Below are 22,167 nucleotides of genomic sequence, written 5' to 3'. Positions count from 1 at the left end.
TTAACTTAACTTATATTAGTGCGTTTTACTTTATCTCTAAGTAATTAACAAAGTATTATGTTAACTTGAGCATGTTGGTGTACTCAAAAACCCCGACAGGTCCCCGTTTCGTATTGACTTTATCAAGGGGGAGACACCATTTCCGGTAACCGTCTCAAGTGCTTGCTTGAGACAAAGCTATGCTACACAAGCACTTGAGACGGTTACCGGAAATGGTGTCTCCCCCTTGATAAAGTCAATACGAAACGGGGACCTGTCGGGGTTTTTGAGTACACCAACATGCTCAAGTTAAGTGCTACATAATACTTTGTTGATTACTTAGAGATAAAGTAAAACGCACTAATATAAGTTAAGTTAATAATAAAGGTTGGTGGAGGTCAAGTCAATGATTAGACCATACATATATATGATACACTCAGTCACTGAGTGAGAAAATCATCATTTTGTGGCCTTCACAAGAGAGGCAGTAATGCCTCAGATGATAACCAGAGACACAGAAAACACACCACCAGATGTCTTTCCGAGAGTGTAACAATTTATGTTTTATTGCAGGGTGGAAAGGTGTCCTCAGGATGTTCAGCTTTCCATTTTCTTTAGTTTTCTTCAATTGTCTAAAAGAAAAGACAGACAAAAGTAAACACATGATTGACAGGGAAGGTGAATAACACGGGGTGCACTTTGACCATGACAAGAAATTACTGAGAGGATCTGCTGAAAATCACAATAAATTCTCTTATAAGTGGCACCTACCTGTGGCATAAGATAAATCCGAGTGTGAGTATGGGCAGTGGCGTAACTGTGGCAGTGTCCACACCGAAGGGGTCATTTTATAAGAGTTTTCTGCATGGAACGTAGAACTTAAAACATCAACCGTGATTCTCTATATAACCTAGTTCTATACGTCACCACGGTTGATTTTCAGAGAGTGAGACGCTTAATTTAGCTTCTCCAGTCAACATAGACAGTGGTTGATGTTTTAAGTTGGCAGACTTATATAGCGGTTCCGGTTGATAGAACTTTCTTCATATAAATGTGCTTATGACAAGAAAAAATATACATGGTGTAAAGACTCCTGATGCAGGGCAGTTGGGCCGAAACACAGCTGTGTCGAGTCATATCACCTTTCAATAAAATTTTGAGTTTTAATTTTTTGTGTCGTCTTGTTTTGTTTTTTTTAATTTTTGCATTTTTAATTTTTATTTTTCATTTATTTTTTTATTATTTTTATTGGTTTATTTTTGTGTGTCATCTTCGCTGTTTTTGGCAAAGACCAAGGGACCCATATGGAAATACTTTTTAAAAAAATAGGAAATATTATTTCACTCAACAAATATTTAAGCTCTGGAACTCGTTGCCAGAGGATGTGGTAACAGCGGTTAGCATATCTGGGTTTTAAAAAGTTTTGGACAAATTCCTGGAGGAAAAGTCCATGGTCTGCTATTGAAATAGACATGGGGGAAGCCACTGCTATCCCTGGGATTGGTAGCATGGAATGTTGCCACTCTCTGGGATTCCAGGATGTTGCTACTCTCTGGGATTCTGCCAGGTACTTGTGACCTGGATTGACCACTATTGGAAGCAGGATACTGGGCTAGATGGACCATTGGTCTGACCCAGTACGGCTATTCTTATGTTCTCGTAAGGTGGCACTTATATTAAATGGTGTATAAGTGTGAGGCAGCATGGTGCCAACTTCTGTGTGTAATTTATACAATGCCACAAGATCCCATAACCTCACAGCTCATACTGCAAGACTGGGCCCCCACAGTAGAGGAAGCTGCTGCGCTATTAAAGTCCTTCCTCCTGTCAGCCACAGGGGCTGAGAGGAGGAGTAGTGAGGAGATGGTGGACTGAGAAACTGGCAGAGGGGTTGAGTAGGAATTCAAGCCTATGCAGGTAAATTAACCCTGAAAATTGGTATATATCGAAAAGCAATTGGTCAGCTAACTTTTGACATTCAAACGGCAGTTAGACACCTAAATGCATTTAGACACTATTTTATAACTTGGCACCTAAGTGATCTAGTGTGTAACTGGAAAGGGGGTGTCACCTGGGAGGGGGTATGGGCAGGTTATGAGCATTTTGACTATTTATTGAATACTATCCATCAGATGCCTAACTAAGTGTAAGTGATGGACGTAAACGTAGGTGCCCAGTTGGCTGACTTGCAGTAGTATTTTGTAACAGATTAGATGCACAAATCTGCCATACAGAATGCTCGCTTTGTGCCTAGATTTTGGGCACCTAACTTTTCGTACTCTTTATAGCATTGCCTTCTATGTTCGCATCTCTAATAGTAATAATCTATGCTTATTGTTAACTTAACCTTTTATTGTTAGTCAGCGCTATTTATTGCTTGTAAACATATAATAGTATATCCTTTAATCACATGATATACATATGTTGTATTATCATCGTATTCTTTTTATTATAATATTTTTTTTTATTACTTATTGGATTGCATGTTCTGGATTGTGTTTCTTATGTGACATTTTTATTTTTGTTACATTTGTACCCTGCGCTTTCCCACTCATGGCAGGCTCAATGCGGCTTACATGGGGCAATGGAGGGTTAAGTGACTTGCCCAGAGTCACAAGGAGCTGCCTGTGCCTGAAGTGGGAATCGAACTCAGTTCCTCAGTTCCCCAGGACCAGAGTCCACCACCCTAACCACTAGGCCACTCCTCCACTGTTGCTACTATTTGAGATTCTACATGGAAAGTTGCTATTCCACTAGCAACATTCCATGTAGAAGTCAGCCCTTGCAGATCACCAATGTGGCCGCGCAGGCTTCTGCTTCTGTGAGTCTGACGTCCTGCACGTACGTGCAGGACGTCAGACTCACAGAAACAGAAGCCTGCTACGTGGAATGTTGCTAGTGGAATAGCAACATTCCATGTAGAATCTCCAATAGTAGCAACATTCCATGTAGAATCTCCAATAGTATCTATTTTATTTTTGTTACATTTGTACCCCGCGCTTTCCCACTCATGGCAGGCTCAATGCGGCTTACATGGGGCAATGGAGGGTTAAGTGACTTGCCCAGAGTCACAAGGAGCTGCCTGTGCCTGAACTGGGAATGGAACTCAGGACCAAAGTCCACCACCCTAACCACTAGGCCACTCCTCCACTCCATTGCCTCATCCAATTAGAACACCGTAGACTATCACATGGAGTTCTCTTATATGTTATATTATTTATTTATATTATGTGTATATATTTTTTACAAACATGCTCTTATTTATTTACATGTACTTGGATACTACTTTATATCCACCATTTTATTTGTTTATATATATATTCACACACACACACACACAGTGCAATCCGTTTAAGTGTAAGGGTCTGGGACCAAAGAAATACATGCAATTAACCGGAGCGTGCACTTAACCGTTGTGACCCAAAGAAGCTTGAAATCTGATAAACACGTGTACTGTTTATTATATGTACAGTATACAGTCTCCGTAGTTGCGCGATGACGGCTCCATTGTACACTCTAACAACTTTCTTTCGCTTATTCTAACAAATTAACTCTCATTGGTTACTGCCTGTGACAGGTAACCAATGAGATATCAAATTTATCACCCCTTTGTCACGTGCCAATCGGTTTCCATATTCCGTACGTGCACTTATGCGGAGTCTTTCCTGCAGAGGAGCGGTCTTAAACCATGCATATAAGCGAATCTTGCACTTATCAGTGGTGCGCTAAACCGAAGTTTGTCCCCATAGAAATTGATGGTGCCAAAAACGGGACCGAAGTACGGCATGCAGTTAAACGGAGCATGCGCTTATCCGACGTGCACTTAAATGGAGTGCACTGTGTGTATATATATATATATATAGTTTTTAACGTATGTCTATTGTTTGCAGACCCCTGATGTAGGCTTTATGCCGAAACACAGTGCTGTGTTGGGTCCTGAAGAATAAAAAGTTTTATTTATTATATTCCTCGTCCTCCTTTGCTGGTATTTACTGATATAGTGGAATGCTCTCATGGTGTCCTTCTATTGCTTGTAAGCCACATTGAACCGAGCCAGTCTGGGATAATACGGGGTATAAATATCATAAATAAATAACCTAATTTTTAGTTACATTTGTACCCAGCGCTTTCCCACTCATGGCAGGCTCAATGCGACTTACATGGGGCAATGGAGGGTTAAGTGACTTGCCCAGAGTCACAAGGAGCTGCCTGTGCCTGAAGTGGGAATCGAACTCAGTTCCTCAGGACCAAAGTCCACCACCCTAACCACTAGGCCACGCCTCCACTCAATGGTTAATGCAGTGGGCTGAGAACCTGGGGAACTGGGTTCAATTCCCACTGAAGCTCCTTAACCCTCCATTGCCCCAGGTACAAATAAGTACTTGTATATACTATGTAAACCACTTTGAACGTAGTTGCAAAAACCACAGAAAGATGGTATATCAGGTTCCATTTCTCTTTCCCTATTTGGCATTCCAAATGGAATGTTGCTACTATTGGAGATTCTGTTGCTATTATTTGTGATTCTACATGGAATGTTGCAAGTGGAGGAGTAGCCTAGTGGTTAGTGCAGCAGACTTTGATCCTGGAGAACTGGGTTCAGCTCCCACTACAGCTCTTTGTGACTCTGAGCAAGTCACTTAACCCTACATTGCCCCAGGTACAAATAAGTACCTGTATATACTATGTAAACCACTTTGAATGTAGTTGCAAAAACCACAGAAAGGTGGTATATCAAGTCCTATTTCCCTTTACCTATTTGAGATTCTACATGGAATGGTGCTAGTGGAGGAGTGCAGTGGACTTTGATCCTGGCGAACTGTTGTAAAAAGGTTGTGAATCACTGTGTATTAATCTGTTATAATCCCACCAATCTTTCCTCTGCATTCTTGAGCACTACCGGTTTATTGATGCAGAGCTACCAAGTTACACGCATTTGGCAGGTCAGTACTGTATCGGGGAGGGAGGCAAGGAGGAAGAAGTTGGTATTGTATTGGGGGGGTGAGGAGGGAAAGAGGTGCTGGATAGGTAGGGAAGAGAGATCCAATGAGGGGGGGTGAAGAAGAAAGAGGGCACGGAGAAGGAAAGAGGTGCTGGATCTGCAAGGAATGAAGGAAGAGTGCGAGGTGCTGATCCTGCAAAGGGGAGACAGAACAGGAGCAAGGGAAGAGAAAGGAACTGTTGCTGGACCCCTGGGAGGGCAAAGGGAGGGAAGAGGTGGAGAAATGCTGGCCAGGAGAGAGAAAGAGAGGCTGGCATGTGGGAGTGGGGGGGAATAGAGACACGGGAGATGCTCTATATGGTGGGATGACAGAGATGATGCTGGGTCAGACAGATAAGGATTCAGACAGAAGATGGATGGTGGACATGGAGAGAAAAGAAGTGCCAAATGGATGAAGAGACTCTGGCAAGACAGTTAAGAGAAGAAAGAGGAAAGCGGAAACCAGAAACTAGGACAAACACAATAAGAAAAATGAAATGGCCAGACAACAAAGAGAGAAAAAAAGAATTGTATTTTCTATTTATTGATTGGGAAATTTCAGTTTTTGGAATGTGTATCTGCCAGAAATAGTTTTAGACATGACTGGGGCCTGCGAGAGAATTTTCACATTGGCCTTCAATCTCCAGCATTGGGATAGGCCACACTTGGTGCCTCTGTTGATATGATACGATGTATTACGTATATTGTATTAAGAAACACTAAAATGATAAGAAAAATAAAAATATTTCACAAAAAAACAGCACCCAAAATGTGACAGTGCTGCAACACTCAACTCTCACTCTTCATCTATAAGGCTGGAACATGATCAATACATTCAGGATTTACAGTGGGGGAAATAAGTATTTGATCCCGTGCTGATTTTGTAAGTTTGCCCACTGACAAAGACATGAGCAGCCCATAATTGAAGGGTAGGTTATTGGTAACAGTGAGAGATAGCACATCACAAATTAAATCCGGAAAATCACATTGTGGAAAGTATATGAATTTATTTGCATTCTGCAGAGGGAAATAAGTATTTGATCCCCCACCAACCAGTAAGAGATCTGGCCCCTACAGACCAGGTAGATGCTCCAAATCAACTCGTTACCTGCATGACAGACAGCTGTTGGCAATGGTCACCTGTATGAAAGACACCTGTCCACAGACTCAGTGAATCAGTCAGACTCTAACCTCTACAAAATGGCCAAGAGCAAGGAGCTGTCTAAGGATGTCAGGGACAAGATCATACACCTGCACAAGGCTGGAATGGGCTACAAAACCATCAGTAAGACGCTGGGCGAGAAGGAGACAACTGTTGGTGCCATAGTAAGAAAATGGAAGAAGTACAAAATGACTGTCAATCGACAAAGATCTGGGGCTCCACGCAAAATCTCACCTCGTGGGGTATCCTTGATCATGAGGAAGGTTAGAAATCAGCCTACAACTACAAGGGGGGAGCTTGTCAATGATCTCAAGGCAGCTGGGACCACTGTCACCACGAAAACCATTGGTAACACATTACGACATAACGGATTGCAATCCTGCAGTGCCCGCAAGGTCCCCCTGCTCCGGAAGGCACATGTGACGGCCCGTCTGAAGTTTGCCAGTGAACACCTGGATGATGCCGAGAGTGATTGGGAGAAGGTGCTGTGGTCAGATGAGACAAAAATTGAGCTCTTTGGCATGAACTCAACTCGCCGTGTTTGGAGGAAGAGAAATGCTGCCTATGACCCAAAGAACACCGTCCCCACTGTCAAGCATGGAGGTGGAAATGTTATGTTTTGGGGGTGTTTCTCTGCTAAGGGCACAGGACTACTTCACCGCATCAATGGGAGAATGGATGGGGCCATGTACCGTACAATTCTGAGTGACAACCTCCTTCCCTCCGCCAGGGCCTTAAAAATGGGTCGTGGCTGGGTCTTCCAGCACGACAATGACCCAAAACATACAGCCAAGGCAACAAAGGAGTGGCTCAGGAAGAAGCACATTAGGGTCATGGAGTGGCCTAGCCAGTCACCAGACCTTAATCCCATTGAAAACTTATGGAGGGAGCTGAAGCTGCGAGTTGCCAAGCGACAGCCCAGAACTCTTAATGATTTAGAGATGATCTGCAAAGAGGAGTGGACCAAAATTCCTCCTGACATGTGTGCAAACCTCATCATCAACTACAGAAGACGTCTGACCGCTGTGCTTGCCAACAAGGGTTTTGCCACCAAGTATTAGGTCTTGTTTGCCAGAGGGATTAAATACTTATTTCCCTCTGCAGAATGCAAATAAATTCATATACTTTCCACAATGTGATTTTCCGGATTTAATTTGTGATGTGCTATCTCTCACTGTTACCAATAACCTACCCTTCAATTATGGGCTGCTCATGTCTTTGTCAGTGGGCAAACTTACAAAATCAGCAAGGGATCAAATACTTATTTCCCCCACTGTAGATGAATGAGGGTGTTCCTCCTTCTTCTCTCTGCAGAATGAAATTACGCTCTCTTCTGATCACCTGATCTTTAGCGCTGTCAACCATGCCTTATTTAACCCCAGTCTGCTCCACTCCCGCTCCCCTCTGCTGCCACTCTTAGGGAATCCTGGAGTACAATTCCAGGAAGTGCAGCGGGTTAATTCAGAGCAGGACCAGCAGGTGTGTTGGTAGAACCAGCCAGTAACTCTAGCCCTGAGATGATTCCTGAGAGCTGCTGCTGCTGCACTGTGAGAACAGCTGTAGAAAGATCCGTAATGGAGAGAGAATTACAAGAGCAGGGGCACCTACCTTCTCAATCCAGGTGTTAAAGGCAGAGACGCGGGTGAAGACAGTGGGTTTCAGTAGAGTATTGCATCCACGAGACGACACAAAGCTGGTGACACCATGGACATACCATCTCTTATCAGCAGCCTGGCAGTTTAGGGGGCCTCCAGAGTCACCCTGAAAGAAGCAAGGGCAAAACGTTATTATCAGTGTCTGATTTTACTTTTGAAATTCCGTGTAGGCCAAAGAGCAACCAAGTTAGCAAAACTCTCAGCCAACGTTCACCAAATCTGACTGGGCTATACTGACTGCAATGCTATAGATAACATTATGGACTTTTTATGAACCAATCAGCAGTGCCATAGCGAGGGCTAATGACACCCAGGGCAGGTCGCCGCTGCGCACCCCCCCCCCAGGTGCAGCACTACGCGACCCCCCCTCTGCGGCGCACCCCCCCTCCGGAGCGTACCCCCCCCGGACCGCATTCTTACCTGCGGGAGGGCCGATCCGCCCCGAGTGCACGTCACTCGGAGCTGCGTCGGCCCCGCTGGTTCCCTGCTCTCTCTGCCCCGGAACAGGAAGTAACCTGTTCCGGGGCAGAGGGAGCAGGGAACCAGCGGGGCCGGCACCCCCCCGAGCGCGTGCACCCGGGGCGGACCGCCCCTCCCGCCCCCCCTTCCTACGCCACTGCCAATCAGATCCCTTTCTTAATAGATGTGTAATCTGTGACACAAACATGGCTACTCCCAAGGGGTAAAGAAAACTTCAGGGGAGCAGCTGAAAGAATTCCTAAAAATAACTAACTCAGCAGTAATACCTGACACATTTGAAGAAGGAGTCTCAGGAGCTCATGTACAGCATCTCCTTTGAATAATGCTTATGTTGATCCAAGAAAAGACCCATGACTCACTCTGTTCACTGGGTAAATCTCTCTTATTTGCACCCTTCTCCTCCACTGCTAACTCTAGATTCCGTTCCTTTTATCTTGCTGTACCTTTTATATGCCTGGAATAGACTCCCTGAGCCAGTACGTCAAGCTCCATCTCTGGCCGTCTTCAAATCTAAGCTAAAAGCCCACTTTTTTGATGCTGGTTTTAATTCTTAACCCTTACTCACTTGTTCAGTACACTTTTTTTTATCATTCCCACCTTAGTAATTCCCTTCTTTCTTATTTGTCCTGTTTGTCTGTCCTAATTAGATTGTAAGCTCTGTCGAGCAGGGACTGTCTCTTCATGTTCAAGTTCTAGTAGCGCTATTGAAATGATAAGTAGTAATAGGAGTCTTTGGGATTCCGGAATGTTGCTACTCTCTGGGATTCAGCACAGAATGTTACTACTCTTTGGGATTCCGAAACCTTGTTACTCTTTGGGATTCCGGAATCTTGAAACTCTTTGTCCTTTGAAAGGTATTAATCTGCAAACGAACCTTTTCCGGAGATGGGAAGGCGGTAGAACAAGAGGGCATGAAATGAGATTGAAGGGGGGCAGACTCAAGAAGAATGTCAGGAAGTATTTTTCACGGAGAGGGTGGTGGATGCTTGGAATGCCCTCCCGCGGGAGGTGGTGGAGATGAAAATGGTAACGGAATTCAAACATGCGTGGGATAAACATAAAGGAATCCTGTGCAGAAGAAAGGGATCCTCAGGAGCTTAGCCTAGAATGGGTGGCAGAGCTGGTGGTTGGGAGGCGGGGCTAGTGTGGGCAGACATATACGGTCTGTGCTGGGGCTGGTGGTTGGGAGGTGGGACTAGTGCTGGGCAGATTTATACGGTCTGTGCCGGGGCTGGTGGTTCGGCGGCGGGGATAGTGCTGGGCAGACTTATACGGTCTGTGCCAGAGCCGGTGGTGGGTGGCAGGGATAGTGCTGGGCAGACTTATACAGTCTATGCCAGAGCTGGTGGTTGGGAGGCGGGGTTGGTGGTTGGGAGGCGGGGATAGTGCTGGGCAGACTTATATGGTCTGTGCCAGAGCTGGAGATTGGGAGGCAGGGTTGGTGGTTGGGAGGCGGGGATAGGGCTGGCCAGACTTATACGGTCTGTGCACTGAAGAGGACAGTACAAATAAAAAAAGTAGCACATATGAATTTATCTTCTTGGGCAGACTGGATGGACCGTGCAGGTCTTTTTCTGCCGTCATCTACTATGTTACTATGTTATCCCTTATTTGTCCTGTTTGTGTGTCCTAATTAGATTGTAAGCTCTGTCGAGCAGGGACTGTCTCTTCATCTTCAAGTGTACAGAGCTGCACACATCTTGTAACATTATAGAAATGATAAGTAGTAGTAATAGTAGTAGCATGACTTGTGAAAAATCTAAGCAATAGGAAAGAAAGGGGGGAGATGCCGCTCCATAAAGAGTGCCACCTGAGGCCCCCACCTCAGTTGGCCTAATGGTAGGATTGCCACTGAATATCCCCGCTGACTTCCAACACACTAAGTGTCTAGGTTAGGGTGGGTTCGGAAGCGGAGCAAGCATTTAACTGGTTTAAACTTGCATGCACTATCTCATGCATATTCATGGGTATCCTAAAAACCAGACTGGGTTAAGAATCCCTGGTCTGAACACACCAAAAGCTAGAGTAAAACAAATGAGCTTTCTCCAAGTTCCTACAATTTAATAAGTCCCTCTCTCTGACCTAATGACTTCTAGAAGAGAATTCCACAGACATAAGAAAATGCTTCCGAATATTGACACCAAGGAACTTGGGCCACTTGAGGCCTTGATGAATACTCACATTGCAGCCGGCCTCAATATCACCTCCAGCACAGACCATGGTGTCCTTGACGTAATTGCCCCACCAGTCCTCCTGGGTGCAGTGTGGATAGTCCACCACGGATAGCACAGCCTGCTGCAAAATATCAGGGAGGGGACCACCAGCTGCAAAGGAAAAGCCTTTGTAGTAAAAGCAGTTAGCTTAGCAGGGTTTAAAAAAGGTTTGGATGGCTTCCTAAAGGAAAAGTCCATAGGCCATTATTAAAATGGACTTGGGGTTAATCCACTTCGTATTTCTAGGATAAGCAGCATAAAATGTATTGTACTGTTTTGGGATCTTGCCAGGTACTTGTGACCTGTTGGAAATAGGATGCTGGGCTTGATGGACCTTCGGTCTGTCCCAGTATGGCAAGGCTTATGTACTTATGTTCAAATATAATACTGCACTTCCTGCAGAGCCTTGTGGGAAGAGATTATATTTAAAACACAATCCAGACACGCTCTTCAAGTGTGTATTTATATATGTAGCCCAGTCCTGGAATCTCACTTAACAAAGTCCACTTTTCAGGGTAGACACATTGAACATATTTGTACACACAGAAGATCCAGTGTATGCCAATTTGTCTCCTGCGTATTTGTTGAGTACAGCCTGTAAATCAAAATGGTTAGGTGAGACTCCGGGACTGGGTTGTGAAACACTTCCCACTACCAGAAGAGGCCTTTCTCTTCATCCTGAACTTTTTGATCATCGTCCATCGCCAACAATTCGAACTGCATGAATACTGTGGTTAAAGAAGCAGCTTTAACAATCCATGATCCCCGAGGAAAGGGAGTGCTCCTCACCCATTTCACAATGCAAAGGATGTCATTACTATTTTCTGAATTTCTTAGACTAGAGGTGCTTGTCTCTTGGTGCCCATTCAATACAAACTCAACTCAAGGCAGCTTACAAAATAACATACAATTACCTACGAACAGGACACACATATGTACACAGAAAAAATACATTAGTGGGTAGCAAGCTTTCAAAATATCCCAAAAAGAGCATGAAACATGCAGTTTGCTAACAGGATGGCTAACCCAAACTGTGGGGAGCTATGAAAAATCTCATAATTTAAACAAACGAGGCCTCAAAACTGAAAGAGCAGTGGTCCGACCAAACATATCAGTCTTTCCCCAAAGGGTTCCTAGATACTATCATTGGCCCCACTAAATTATCTATCTCCAGAAAAAAAAAAGAGCAACCAAAAAACTCCAGAAACAGAGAAAAAAAGTTGCTAACTAAAAAAATGGAGAAAAATAGCCAAAACCCACACATTCTGTTTTAGTCATCAAAAACCAAAAATATCCACATCAAATCTCCAAACTTCCAACACTCACCACTGGTAGTTCATGACTTATATCAACATGAAGTCCCACAAGTACTTAGCTTGACTGAAGAGGTATCTTTTCCCAATACCAGCTCCTCAAATTGATACTGTTCCAGTGCATAAAGGGACATTCTTCAAGTGCTACAGGGCATGAACAAATTCCAGCTGTCTAAAACATGTTCTGTATTGGGAAAAGATACCTCTACATTTGTATTTTAACTTGCGATTCAAAGTGGATCACAGAGCAAAGAGATATCCCTATCGGATAGAATTACATTTTAAAATCAATAATCTAATCTTGAATTTTCAGTGCTTGGAAGGAACCCCAGACTGGATCCTGGTGAAGCAGTAGGGATGTACCTTATGCGAAACGCTGGCCATCATTGGTCCCGGGGATTTGAGAAGCTGGCAGAGACGCATTTTAAGTGTGTCATTCAAGATATACAAGTTTCTGCACTAAATGTGAAATTTTTGAATTATGAACACTGTTAATATGGTATTCAAGGAAGGATTTTGCCGATGATGATGAAGAGTGGATAGCTCTATAAGCTGAAAGAACTTGGAGCTCTTGGAAGCTTTTCCTTCCTATTAGGAGTTAAAGTGGTTACTTTACATTTTCTGAAGTGGGACATTTTTTGAGTTTTGAATTTTGTGTCTCCACGCCCGCTTTGAGATTTGCAATGGATACTTAAAAAATATCCATCTACGTCATGTTTATAAAACATAATATTAAGAAACAAACCAAACCATACTAACTGCTGTTTTCTGCGTAAGAAAGTTAGCTGAAGCCCAGTCTTCTACTATTTTTATATAATATCTTAATAATGAAATAGAATTCCTCAAAGAATCTTGAACAGCGCACAAAACAAAAATGTCATCCACATACGATAAAGAAAAAATGTTTAAAGACTGTAAGTAACCTTCCAAATGGCTCATGTAAACGTTAAAATGTTAAGGCAACAACGGGAACCCTTGAGGGACACCGCAGTTCAGATTCCAACTCTTTGATGCTACACCATTCTTCAAAACGCTATATTGTCTATTTCCCAAGAAGGACGAAACCCATTTAAGAACTGATCCCCCAATACCCATTTCACTCAATCTAAAAAAGAAGCAAATCATGATCCATGGCGTCAAATGCCATGGAAATATCAAATTGCAATAGGACAGCTTCTTTACCCAACAAATCCTGTGAAGATCTTAATTACGTACTTACACATCATGAGCATAAGAGAAATATTTTAATTCTACTCCTTCTATCATTTGACTCAAAGGCTACAAATAGAGATTAAATAAAAGTAGTGACAAAATGGGGCCTTGAGATAGACCACCATTTACTCCTACTGTCATCAAGAAAGTCTCTGAGAAATATCTATCAACTAGAGTAAATCTTTCACTCAATAATACTCAAGTCAAAGCTGCAGCAGTGAGACATTGGGGCTCATTTTCAAAGCACTAAGACTTACAAAGTTCCATAAGTTACTATGAAACTTTGTAAGTCTAAGTGCTTTGAAAATATACCACGTGGAAGGGCATTTTCGAAAGGGACATCCAAGTTGCGATTTGGACATCCTTGCAAAACGGCAAAATCCAGGGGCGGGGAAACCTGTATTTTCAAAACAAGATGGGCATCCATCTTTTGTCTTGAAAATACCGTCAGAGACGTCCAAATCCTTAAATTTGGACGTCCCTAGACATGGACATTTCTGACTTTTGGCTATTTTCGAAACCAAAGACGTCCATGTCAAAAAATGTCCTAATGCAAGCCATTTGGGCATAGGAGGAGCCAGCATTTGTAGTGCACTGGTCCCCCTGACATGTCAGGACACCAACTGGGCACCCTAGGGGGCACTGCAGTGGACTTCATAAAATGTTCCCAGGAACATAGCTCCCTTACCTTGTGTGCTGAGCCCCCCAAAACCCATTACCAACTACCCACAACTGTACACCACTACCATAGCCCTTATGGGTGAAGGGGGCACCTATATATGGATACAGTGGGTTTGTGGTGGGTTTTGGAGAGCTCGCTGTTTCCTCCACAATTGTAACAGGTAGGCAGGGCATGGGCCTAGGTCCGCCTGTCTGAAGTGCACTGCAGTACCCACTAAAACTGCTCCTGGGACCTGCATGCAATGTCACGGACCCAAGTATGACATCTGAGGCTGGCACCATATATTTTTAAAGATGTTTTTTGAGAGTGGGAGGGGGTTAGTGACCACTGGGGGAGTAATGGGAGGTCATCCCCGATTCTATCCGGTGGTCATGTGGTCATGTGGTCATTTCGGGCACCTTTTTGTGCCTTATTCTTAAGAAAAACACGTTTGGGTGAAAACGTCCACGTGTTCGTCAGGGACGTCCTTGTTTTTTTTCGATTATGAGTCAAAGACGTCCAAATGTTAGGCACGCCCAAGTCCCGCCTTCGCCATGCCTCCGACACGCCCCCTTGAACTTTGGACGTCCTTGTGACGGACTGCAGTTGGAGACGTCCAAAATCGGGTTTCGATTATACCGATTTGGACGTCCCTGGGAGAAGGACATCCATCTTCCGATTTATGTCGAAAGATGGACGTCCTTCTCTTTCGAAAATGAGCCCAATAGTCAACCAACACATCTAAGTCCTGCCCTACAACGCTTCCTGCTGCTCCATACTGAAACACAAACACAGCTCTGCCAATGACCCACAGTCAATCTGTGAAATTCAACTGATACCTACTGTACAATCTTCCCCAGCCACTGATGTAACAGGGATACCCATTGGCGAGAATTTCATTGGGTGGGGCAAGGCATCCAACCTTCACCTTGTCGTTCAGTACAGCGCTTCTGGATAACTTGATGAGAGCGATGTCATTGCTGGAAAAGGAGGAGAAAGGACAGTTCTTTGGAGGGTCTACCTCTGAAACAGGCTGAACACTGACCACAGGCAAAGCAACTAGATACTGAGAAGTTCATTCCCCTAGCTGTCAAGGAATTGTCCCTTATTCTATAAATGATAGGAGTCTATTCGATAAAGTAGGACAGCAGCATAACTGGGTATATCCACACCCAGGCGATTGGGCAGGTGCACTTAGGCCACTCAGCGAGCTGGATGCCGAAGGTATGTGCATACTCATCCCTCCTCCCCCCTGATATTCAGCCAACATTTTTTTAAACACTGATCATCGCTGGCTAAATTATTCCCTGATATTCAGTGCTGGGTCATGTCTGGGCATTGGGACTGAATATCGGGGGATAATTTTGGGTGGGCAGGCTGCCAGAGCTTATGTGGGCCTGGCTGATATCGGGCCAAGACCTGCATTAAAAAAAAAAAACTCTTTCCCCCTTTTTCACCCCCTCTCAGCAGTGCCGTAGCGAGGGCTAATGGCACCCGGGATGGGTCGCCGCTGCGCACCCCCCCCCCGGGTGCAGCACAGCACGACCCCCCCCCTCTGCAGCACACCCCCCCGGAGCGCAACCCCCCCCCCCCCAGACCGCATTCTTACCTGCGGGAGGGCCGATCCGCCCCGAGTGCACGTCACTCGGAGCTGCATCGGCCCCGCTGGTTCCCTGCTCTCTCTGCCCCGGAACAGGAAGTAACCTGCTCCAGGGCAGAGAGAGCAGGGAACTAGCGGGGCCGGCACCCCCGAGCGCGTGCACCGGGGGCGGACCGCCCCTCCCGCACCCCCCTTCCTACGCCACTGCCTCTCAGCACCCCCCAACAGCAGCCTCCATGGACTGCATCCCCAACCCCATTTTTAAGAAGTTGCTGCTAGGGGAATGAGTGAGGGGGGTTCACTCCTGCCCCCGATGCCCTTCTGGACTACCATGAAGGTCAGATAGTCCCCGGGGAGGGTGGGGGGTCCTTTGCTGAGCAGGGATGGGGGTGGGGATGGGTATGCCACCCAGAGTGGGGACCTGTTGCTGGGGAGCAAACACTGGGGGGAGGTGCCAGGAGGGGGCAGGAAGGGGAAAAAAGAGCCTTTTTTAGGCAGGTCCCAGACCGATCTTCAGCCAGGGTATGCATAAGATAAGCGGGTGAATTTAGGACAGCTTTTGAGAACAGACTCCCAGTTTGCAAGGCAAAAACTCTTGTCCATCACATCTGAACTGTAAGTTATTTTTCCTTGTTTAATTACTACATTAAAAAAGATTTTGGTTCAAGAGTTCTGAGTCTTCTCATAGCGATGTTCTATACTCTGGCTTAAACTGAATGTCAAGCACAGTCAGTGCATTTTTTCTAGCAAAAAAGGTGCCGGTACTCAAATGCCAGGCCACCCTTCAGGGGTGGGGTGATCACTGAGGGACCCACCCCATAATAGCCAGGCCCCCTGCAACCAGTTACAGAATCTATGACAAGGCAGAATTGGTGTGTAGAGCCTGAGCTCTTTCATTAAAACTCGGGGACCATGGGTCAATTTTAGCAGACAATGGAAAAGGTGCCGGTACCCTTCTAAAAAGTGACAAGATTCCATGCACAATTTCAAAGAGTAGCAACGTTCCATGTAGAACCCTGAAGAATAGCAAGATTCTGGAATCCTAAAGAGTGACAAGATTCCATGTAGAACCCCAAAGAATAGCAAGATTCTAGAATCCTAAAGAGCAGTGTGTTTTTTCTAGCGAAAAAGGTGCCGGTACTCAAATGCCAGGCCACCCTTCAGGGGTGGGGTGATCACTGAGGGACCCTCCCCACAATAGCCAGGCCCCCTGCATCCAGTCACAGAATCTATGACAAGGCAGAATTGGTGTGTAGAGCCTGAGCTCTTTCATTAAAACTCGGGGACCATGGGTCAATTTTAGCAGACAATGGAACAGCTGCCGGTACTTAGTACCCCCAAGTACCCCTCAAAAAAAGCCCTGAGCACAGTGTTAGGAATACTTTGCAAGGACAGAACATGGAGAGTCAGTGACTGAGGTGCAGGGAGAGAAAGTGACTCCTTCAGGATCACATAGAGAGAGTCAGTGACTGAGGCACAGGATGAGACAGTGACTCCACCAAGAACCAGCACAAAAACCAAAGCTGCATTTTCATTCTCTTTTTTGATGATTGTACATTTTTTTTTAATTTTTATAAATTTGTGATCCATAATCCTTTGCCTGAGAATATTACAACTAGATTGTAAAATCCGACCTTTTCATCCCACTAAATGAATGACTCAAGTTATTAGGCACAGTTAAGCTGCTCCACGATAGGTTTATGAGAATGAAAAGATTTGGCGACATGATCAAACCCACTGCGACCCTGCTACAAAGTTTATTGGAACACAAGTGACAACTTACCCACAAGAGAGACAGGCTGGGTCCCACTGAGGATGAACAAAGATGTCTCCACTTTTGATTGGGATATGCTGTTCAGCACCTTCGTCTGCACTCCTGTCATACTCGCCTAGTACCACCTGGTATTTACGGGAGGAGCTGCAAGAGACAGTAGAACGCCATCAGATGATCCTCTGGCAGAGACAAACTGCACATATACAGAACACTCCCAGATCTCATAGTGGCCTTTCCTAGACTCAACAGCAGTAATAAACTCACTCATTCTTCCCATTCTACCTTGAAGCCTCCAGGAATGAAAGGGTAACATAGTAACATAGTAACATAGTAGATGACGGCAGAAAAAGACCTGCACGGTCCATCTAGTCTGCCCACGATAAACTCATGTGTATACCTTACCTTGATTTGTACCTGTCTTTTTCAGGGCACAGACCATATAAGTCTGTGCAGCAGTATTTCCCGCCTCCCAACCACCAGTCCCGCCTCCCATCACCGGCTCCGGCACAGACCCCGTATAAGTCTGCCCTCCCCCATCCTAGCCTCTCAACCACCAACCCCTCTTCCCCCCGCCACCCAATTTCAGCTAAGCTTCTGTGGATCCATTCCTTCTGCACAGGATTCCTTTATGCCTGTCCCACGCATGCTTGAATTCCATTACCGTTTTCATCTCCACCACCTCCAGCGGGAGGGCATTCCAAGCGTTCACCACCCTCTCCGTGAAGAAATACTTCCTGACATCTTTCCTGAGTCTGCCCCCCTTCAATCTCATTTCATGTCCTCTCGTTCTACCGCCTTCCCCTCTCCGGAAAAGATTCGTTTGCGGATTAATACCTTTCAAATATTTGAACGTCTGTATCATATCACCCCTGTTCCTCCTTTCCTCCAGAGTATACATGTTCAGGTCAGCAAGTCTCTCTTCATACGTCTTGGAACGCAACTCCCATACCATCCTCGTAGCTTTTCTTTGTACCGCTTCCATTTTTTTAACATCCTTCGCAAGGTACGGCCTCCAAAACTGAACACAATACTCCAGGTGGGGCCTCACCAACGTCTTATACAGGGGCATTAAAACCTCCTTTTTTCTGCTGGTCACACCTCTCTCTATACAGCCTAGCAACCTTCTCGCTACGGCCACCGCCTTGTCGCACTGTTTCATAGCCTTTAGGTCCTCAGATACTATCACCCCCTCTCCCCGTCCGTGACTATCAGGCTCTCCCCACCTAACACATACGCCTCCCTTGGATTTCTACTCCCTAAGTGCATCACTTTGCATTTCTTCGCATTGAATTTTAATTGCCAAACGTTAGACCATTTTTCCAGCTTCTTCAGATCTTTTTTCATGTTTTCCACTCCCTCCGGGGTGTCCACTCTGTTGGAAATCTTGGTGTCATCCTCAAAAAGGCAAACTTTACCTTGTAACCCTTCGGCAATGTCACTCACAAATATATTGAACAGAATGGGCCCCAGCACCGATCCCTGAGGCACTCCACTACTCACCTTTCCCTCCTCCGAGCGAACTCCATTCACCACCACCCTCTGGCGTCTGCCCGTCAACCAGTTCCTAATCCAGTTCACCACTTCGGGTCCTATCTTCAGCCCTTCTAGTTTATTCAAGAGCCTCCTGTGGGGAACCGTGTCAAAAGCCTTGCTGAAATCTTAGTAGATGACGTCCATAGCACGTCCTTGATTTAATTCTCCCATCACCCAGTCAAAGAATTCAATGAGATTCGTTTGGCACGACTTCCCTTTGGTGAAACCATGTTGTCTCGGATCTTGCAACTTATTGGCTTCCAGGAAATTCACTATCCTTTCCTTCAGCATGGCTTCCATTACTTTTCCAATAACTGAAGTGAGGCTTACCGGCCTGTAGTTTCCAGCTTCTTCCCTATCCCCACTTTTGTGAAGAGGGACCACCTCCGCCATTCTCCAATCCCTCGGAACCTCTCCTGTCTCCAAGGATTTATTAAACAAATCTTTAAGAGGACCCGCCAGAACCTCTCTGAGCTCCCTCAGTATTCTGGGGTGGATCCCGTCCGGCCCCATGGCTTTGTCCACCTTTAGCTTTCCAAGTTGTTCATATACACTCTCTTCCGTGAACGGTGCTCTATCCACTTCGTTTTCAGGTGTACTTTTGCCAGTCCCTCTCGGTCCTTCCCCAGGATTTTCTTCAGTAAAAACAGAACAAAAGTATCTATTTAGCAAATTGGCTTTTTCTTCATCATTTTCTACATAGCGTTTTGCTGTATCTTTTAGTCTCACAATCCCCTTTTTAGTCTTTCTCCTTTCACTAATATACCTGAAGAAGTTTTTGTCTCCCCTCCGTACATTTCTAGCCATTTGTTCTTCCGCTTGCGCCTTCGCCAGACGTACCTCTCTCTTGGCTTCTTTCAGTTTCATCCGGTATTCCTCCCCGTGTTCCTCTACTTGAGATTTTTTGTATTTCTGGAACGCTAACTCTTTAGCCTTTATTTTCTCAGCCACTTGCTTTGAAAACCATATCGGTTTCCTTTTTCTCTTGCTTTTATTTACCCTCCTTACATAAAGGTCTGTGGCCCTGTTTATTACTTCCAGGTTCCTGCTACCAGCCCTAAGTGAATTCTGATAATGGATGAACTCTTACTTTCTTCGCTCTGTACATGAACCCCTTTATTTCTGTAGGGACATTAATGAGAAAATTCTATAACCGGGCATCTCCATTTAGGTGCCCAAGGTAGCAGGGGGGAAACCTGTTCTATAACAGAACCAAGACACCTGCTTTTCATTATAATGACTATTATAACCTGGTATCAGCTGGCCTAACATATAGGCATCTACCATAAAGCAGGATGCAAACCAGTTACCTCTGTCCCAGCTTTGCAAATCTTATTATTTTCTTTTATCTTCACCACGTAACTTGCTGAAGCAGTTTCTGGTCTCCAAGTCAGAACCCTTTTTTCCCTGCCCTCCCCCAAGCCTACTGTCTTGCCATCAGTCAATCCACTGCTGCTTTGGCCATCAGTGAGTCCTGCCTGAGCCAGTAGAAATCAGGGAATGTGGAAACTTACGAGATGCAGTGTCCAGCAGTCATGACCCAGTTGGGTTTGATGAGAGACCCTCCACAGGTGTGGTAGAAGGCTCCGCCACTCTCGTACTGCAAGGAGATCTTTGGCGAAGGAACAAGAGACACAGTGAAAGCTAATGTTAGGCGTGGTTTATAGAATATGCGTAGCAACTGGACCCATGACTAAATTTAGGTGTGACCATTTACACCAACTAAAACCTGGTATAACTTAGGCACGGATCAGGCGTATTCTATAACAGTGCACAAAATTTATTTCTAGAAATGCTCATGCCCCTCCCATGGCCACACCCCCTTTAGAGATTCACGCATTAGACTTTACACACCACTTTATAGAATACGCTTAAAAAGTTGTGTGTACATTCAATTAGTGCTAATAATTGCTTGTTATTGGCCAATTATCGGCAACAATTGGCTTGTTAAACAATTAAGTTGTGCGCACAATTTGGCCGCACTGCCAAAATTTGTGTGCTCATCTTTAGTCACCATATAGAGAGTCTGGGGAAAAATGTTTTTCACGCACACAGGGGCCAGTAAAAGTGAGAGAGAACATTGGTGAAAGGAGCAGAGTTTTTGAAAGTTAAAGGTCTCATCTATTACTATTTTGCCGCGACCTTATTTCTGCACATTGAAATGGACTAAGATGGCAAACCAGAGCGCTATACACAGTACAAGGGGACACTTCTTACCTGCCAGGGCCAGCTGTATGGTTTGGCATTCTCACCATTTACCACTCTGCCACTAGGCGCGTATGTGGGCTGCCCACACCCAAGGGCTGCAGAGAAATAGTATCATTAGATGAGCTTTGGGTTTTATATTCCAGTCCTTCCCGTTGTAGTGCTACAGTACATTTATTCATTCAGCTAATCACATATTTATATACTGCAATCCCGCTACAAGGCAGCTCAGTGCAGTGTACAATAAATCAGACAGCCGACCAAACATTCAGAACAGCAGCTATGCCTCAATAATTTCCATTATTCTAATCCACAACAGCAATGTATGCATATCACATGCATGTATTCTCCATGTATTCATTCAATACTTGGATTGCTCCTTTTTCAAACAGTCTTTTTAAAGACTATTTTATTTACTAGATGTTCAGAACCACAAGGTTGTTTACCATCTACAGTCCAATAAGACTCATGATGCAGCCACATTAGCCGAAACACGCTGCCATGTGGAGTCCATTTATGCAATAAACTTGTGTTGATGCATCATTATCGTTCACGTGTCTTCTTCTGGAAGTGTTCTGTTGATGTCATATTAGCCTTCTAAAGCAATGCATGCATACCGTGTGCTAACCATGTAGTTGCCCATATTTGACATTTTTAAAGTCCTCTTCTAGATTGTACCCTATTTCAAGCTACTTAAAAAGATGTATTAGAAAACTGAAAAATAAATTAAATAATCATTGCGTAAAGTCCATAGACCACTATTAAATGGACTTGGGGAAAATCCACTATTTCTGGGATAAGCAGTATAAAATGTTTTGTACATTTTTTGGGATCTTGCCAGGTATTTGTGACCTGGATTGGCCACTGTTGGAAACAGGACGCTGGGCTTGATGGACCTTGGGTCTTTCCCAGTATGGCAATACTTATGTACTATTTCAATTTTGCAGGACTAGAAAATAAATGAATATTGGTATTTATTTTCTGCAGGGTCAGCTGTGTATAAACTGCTGTCCCCATAAGAAATTCATTTCTCTAAGACCAGTCCTTAAAGACATTTCTCATATATTGAACCCTCCAGGAGCAAATCAACTATTATCATCTTTCAGAAACCACATAACACTAATGTAAATAGTAGACTACCTGGTCAAGGATTAAACACAGAGGAACGGAACAGGCTATGCTTTTTGTTGTTTAACCCCTTCTGTATCAGTCACTTACCACCAGTCACCAAAAGAACAGCGATCAAGAGCTTCAGCATCTTGTTGAAATCAGTCTGCATGACGGCCTGGACCTTGAGGGCTTTAATACTTACCTTTATCAGTCTATTCTGGAGGCAAAGGTCATTTGGTTTCTGAGTTCAGTAGCAGCTGTGGAAATGTCCTGTCCTATCGCAGATCCC

At 44.7% G+C, this 22,167-nt stretch overlaps 1 protein-coding gene across 1 annotated transcript; it reads right to left on the bottom strand.

Annotated features, from left to right (window-relative positions):
• Positions 1–549: 549 nt before the first annotated feature.
• On the bottom strand, positions 550–22,136 carry LOC115456486 (proproteinase E-like). Its single transcript, XM_030185596.1, has 8 exons — positions 21,987–22,136; positions 20,781–20,866; positions 20,078–20,175; positions 17,040–17,174; positions 14,500–14,636; positions 10,439–10,581; positions 7,731–7,883; positions 550–611 (listed from the first exon to the last, which is right to left on the bottom strand). Exons 1-8 carry the CDS (start codon positions 22,045–22,047, stop codon positions 594–596), a joined length of 831 nt encoding a protein of 276 aa, XP_030041456.1. The 5' UTR covers positions 22,048–22,136; the 3' UTR covers positions 550–593.
• Positions 22,137–22,167: the final 31 nt, after the last annotated feature.

The sequence above is a fragment of the Microcaecilia unicolor genome, chromosome 13 (assembly GCF_901765095.1).
Source record: "Microcaecilia unicolor chromosome 13, aMicUni1.1, whole genome shotgun sequence".
In the NCBI taxonomy this organism is placed as follows: domain Eukaryota; kingdom Metazoa; phylum Chordata; class Amphibia; order Gymnophiona; family Siphonopidae; genus Microcaecilia; species Microcaecilia unicolor.
Note: the sequence above shows the minus strand (reverse complement) of the source record. Positions and strands in the feature narration are given on the sequence as shown.

What these genes read in the sequence shown, in the direction of transcription:
- LOC115456486 (XM_030185596.1), bottom strand. Translation starts at nt 22,047, where the DNA reads ATGCAGACTGATTTCAACAAGATGCTGAAGCTCTTGATCGCTGTTCTT. An exon ending in TGTTCTTTTGGTGACTGGTG is followed by an intron (nt 20,867 to 21,986) that starts GTAAGTGACTGA and finishes ATTTCTCTGCAG; the next exon opens with CCCTTGGGTGTGGGCAGCCC. An exon ending in ACTGCTGGACACTGCATCTC is followed by an intron (nt 17,175 to 20,077) that starts GTAAGTTTCCAC and finishes TGTCTCTTGCAG; the next exon opens with CTCCTCCCGTAAATACCAGG.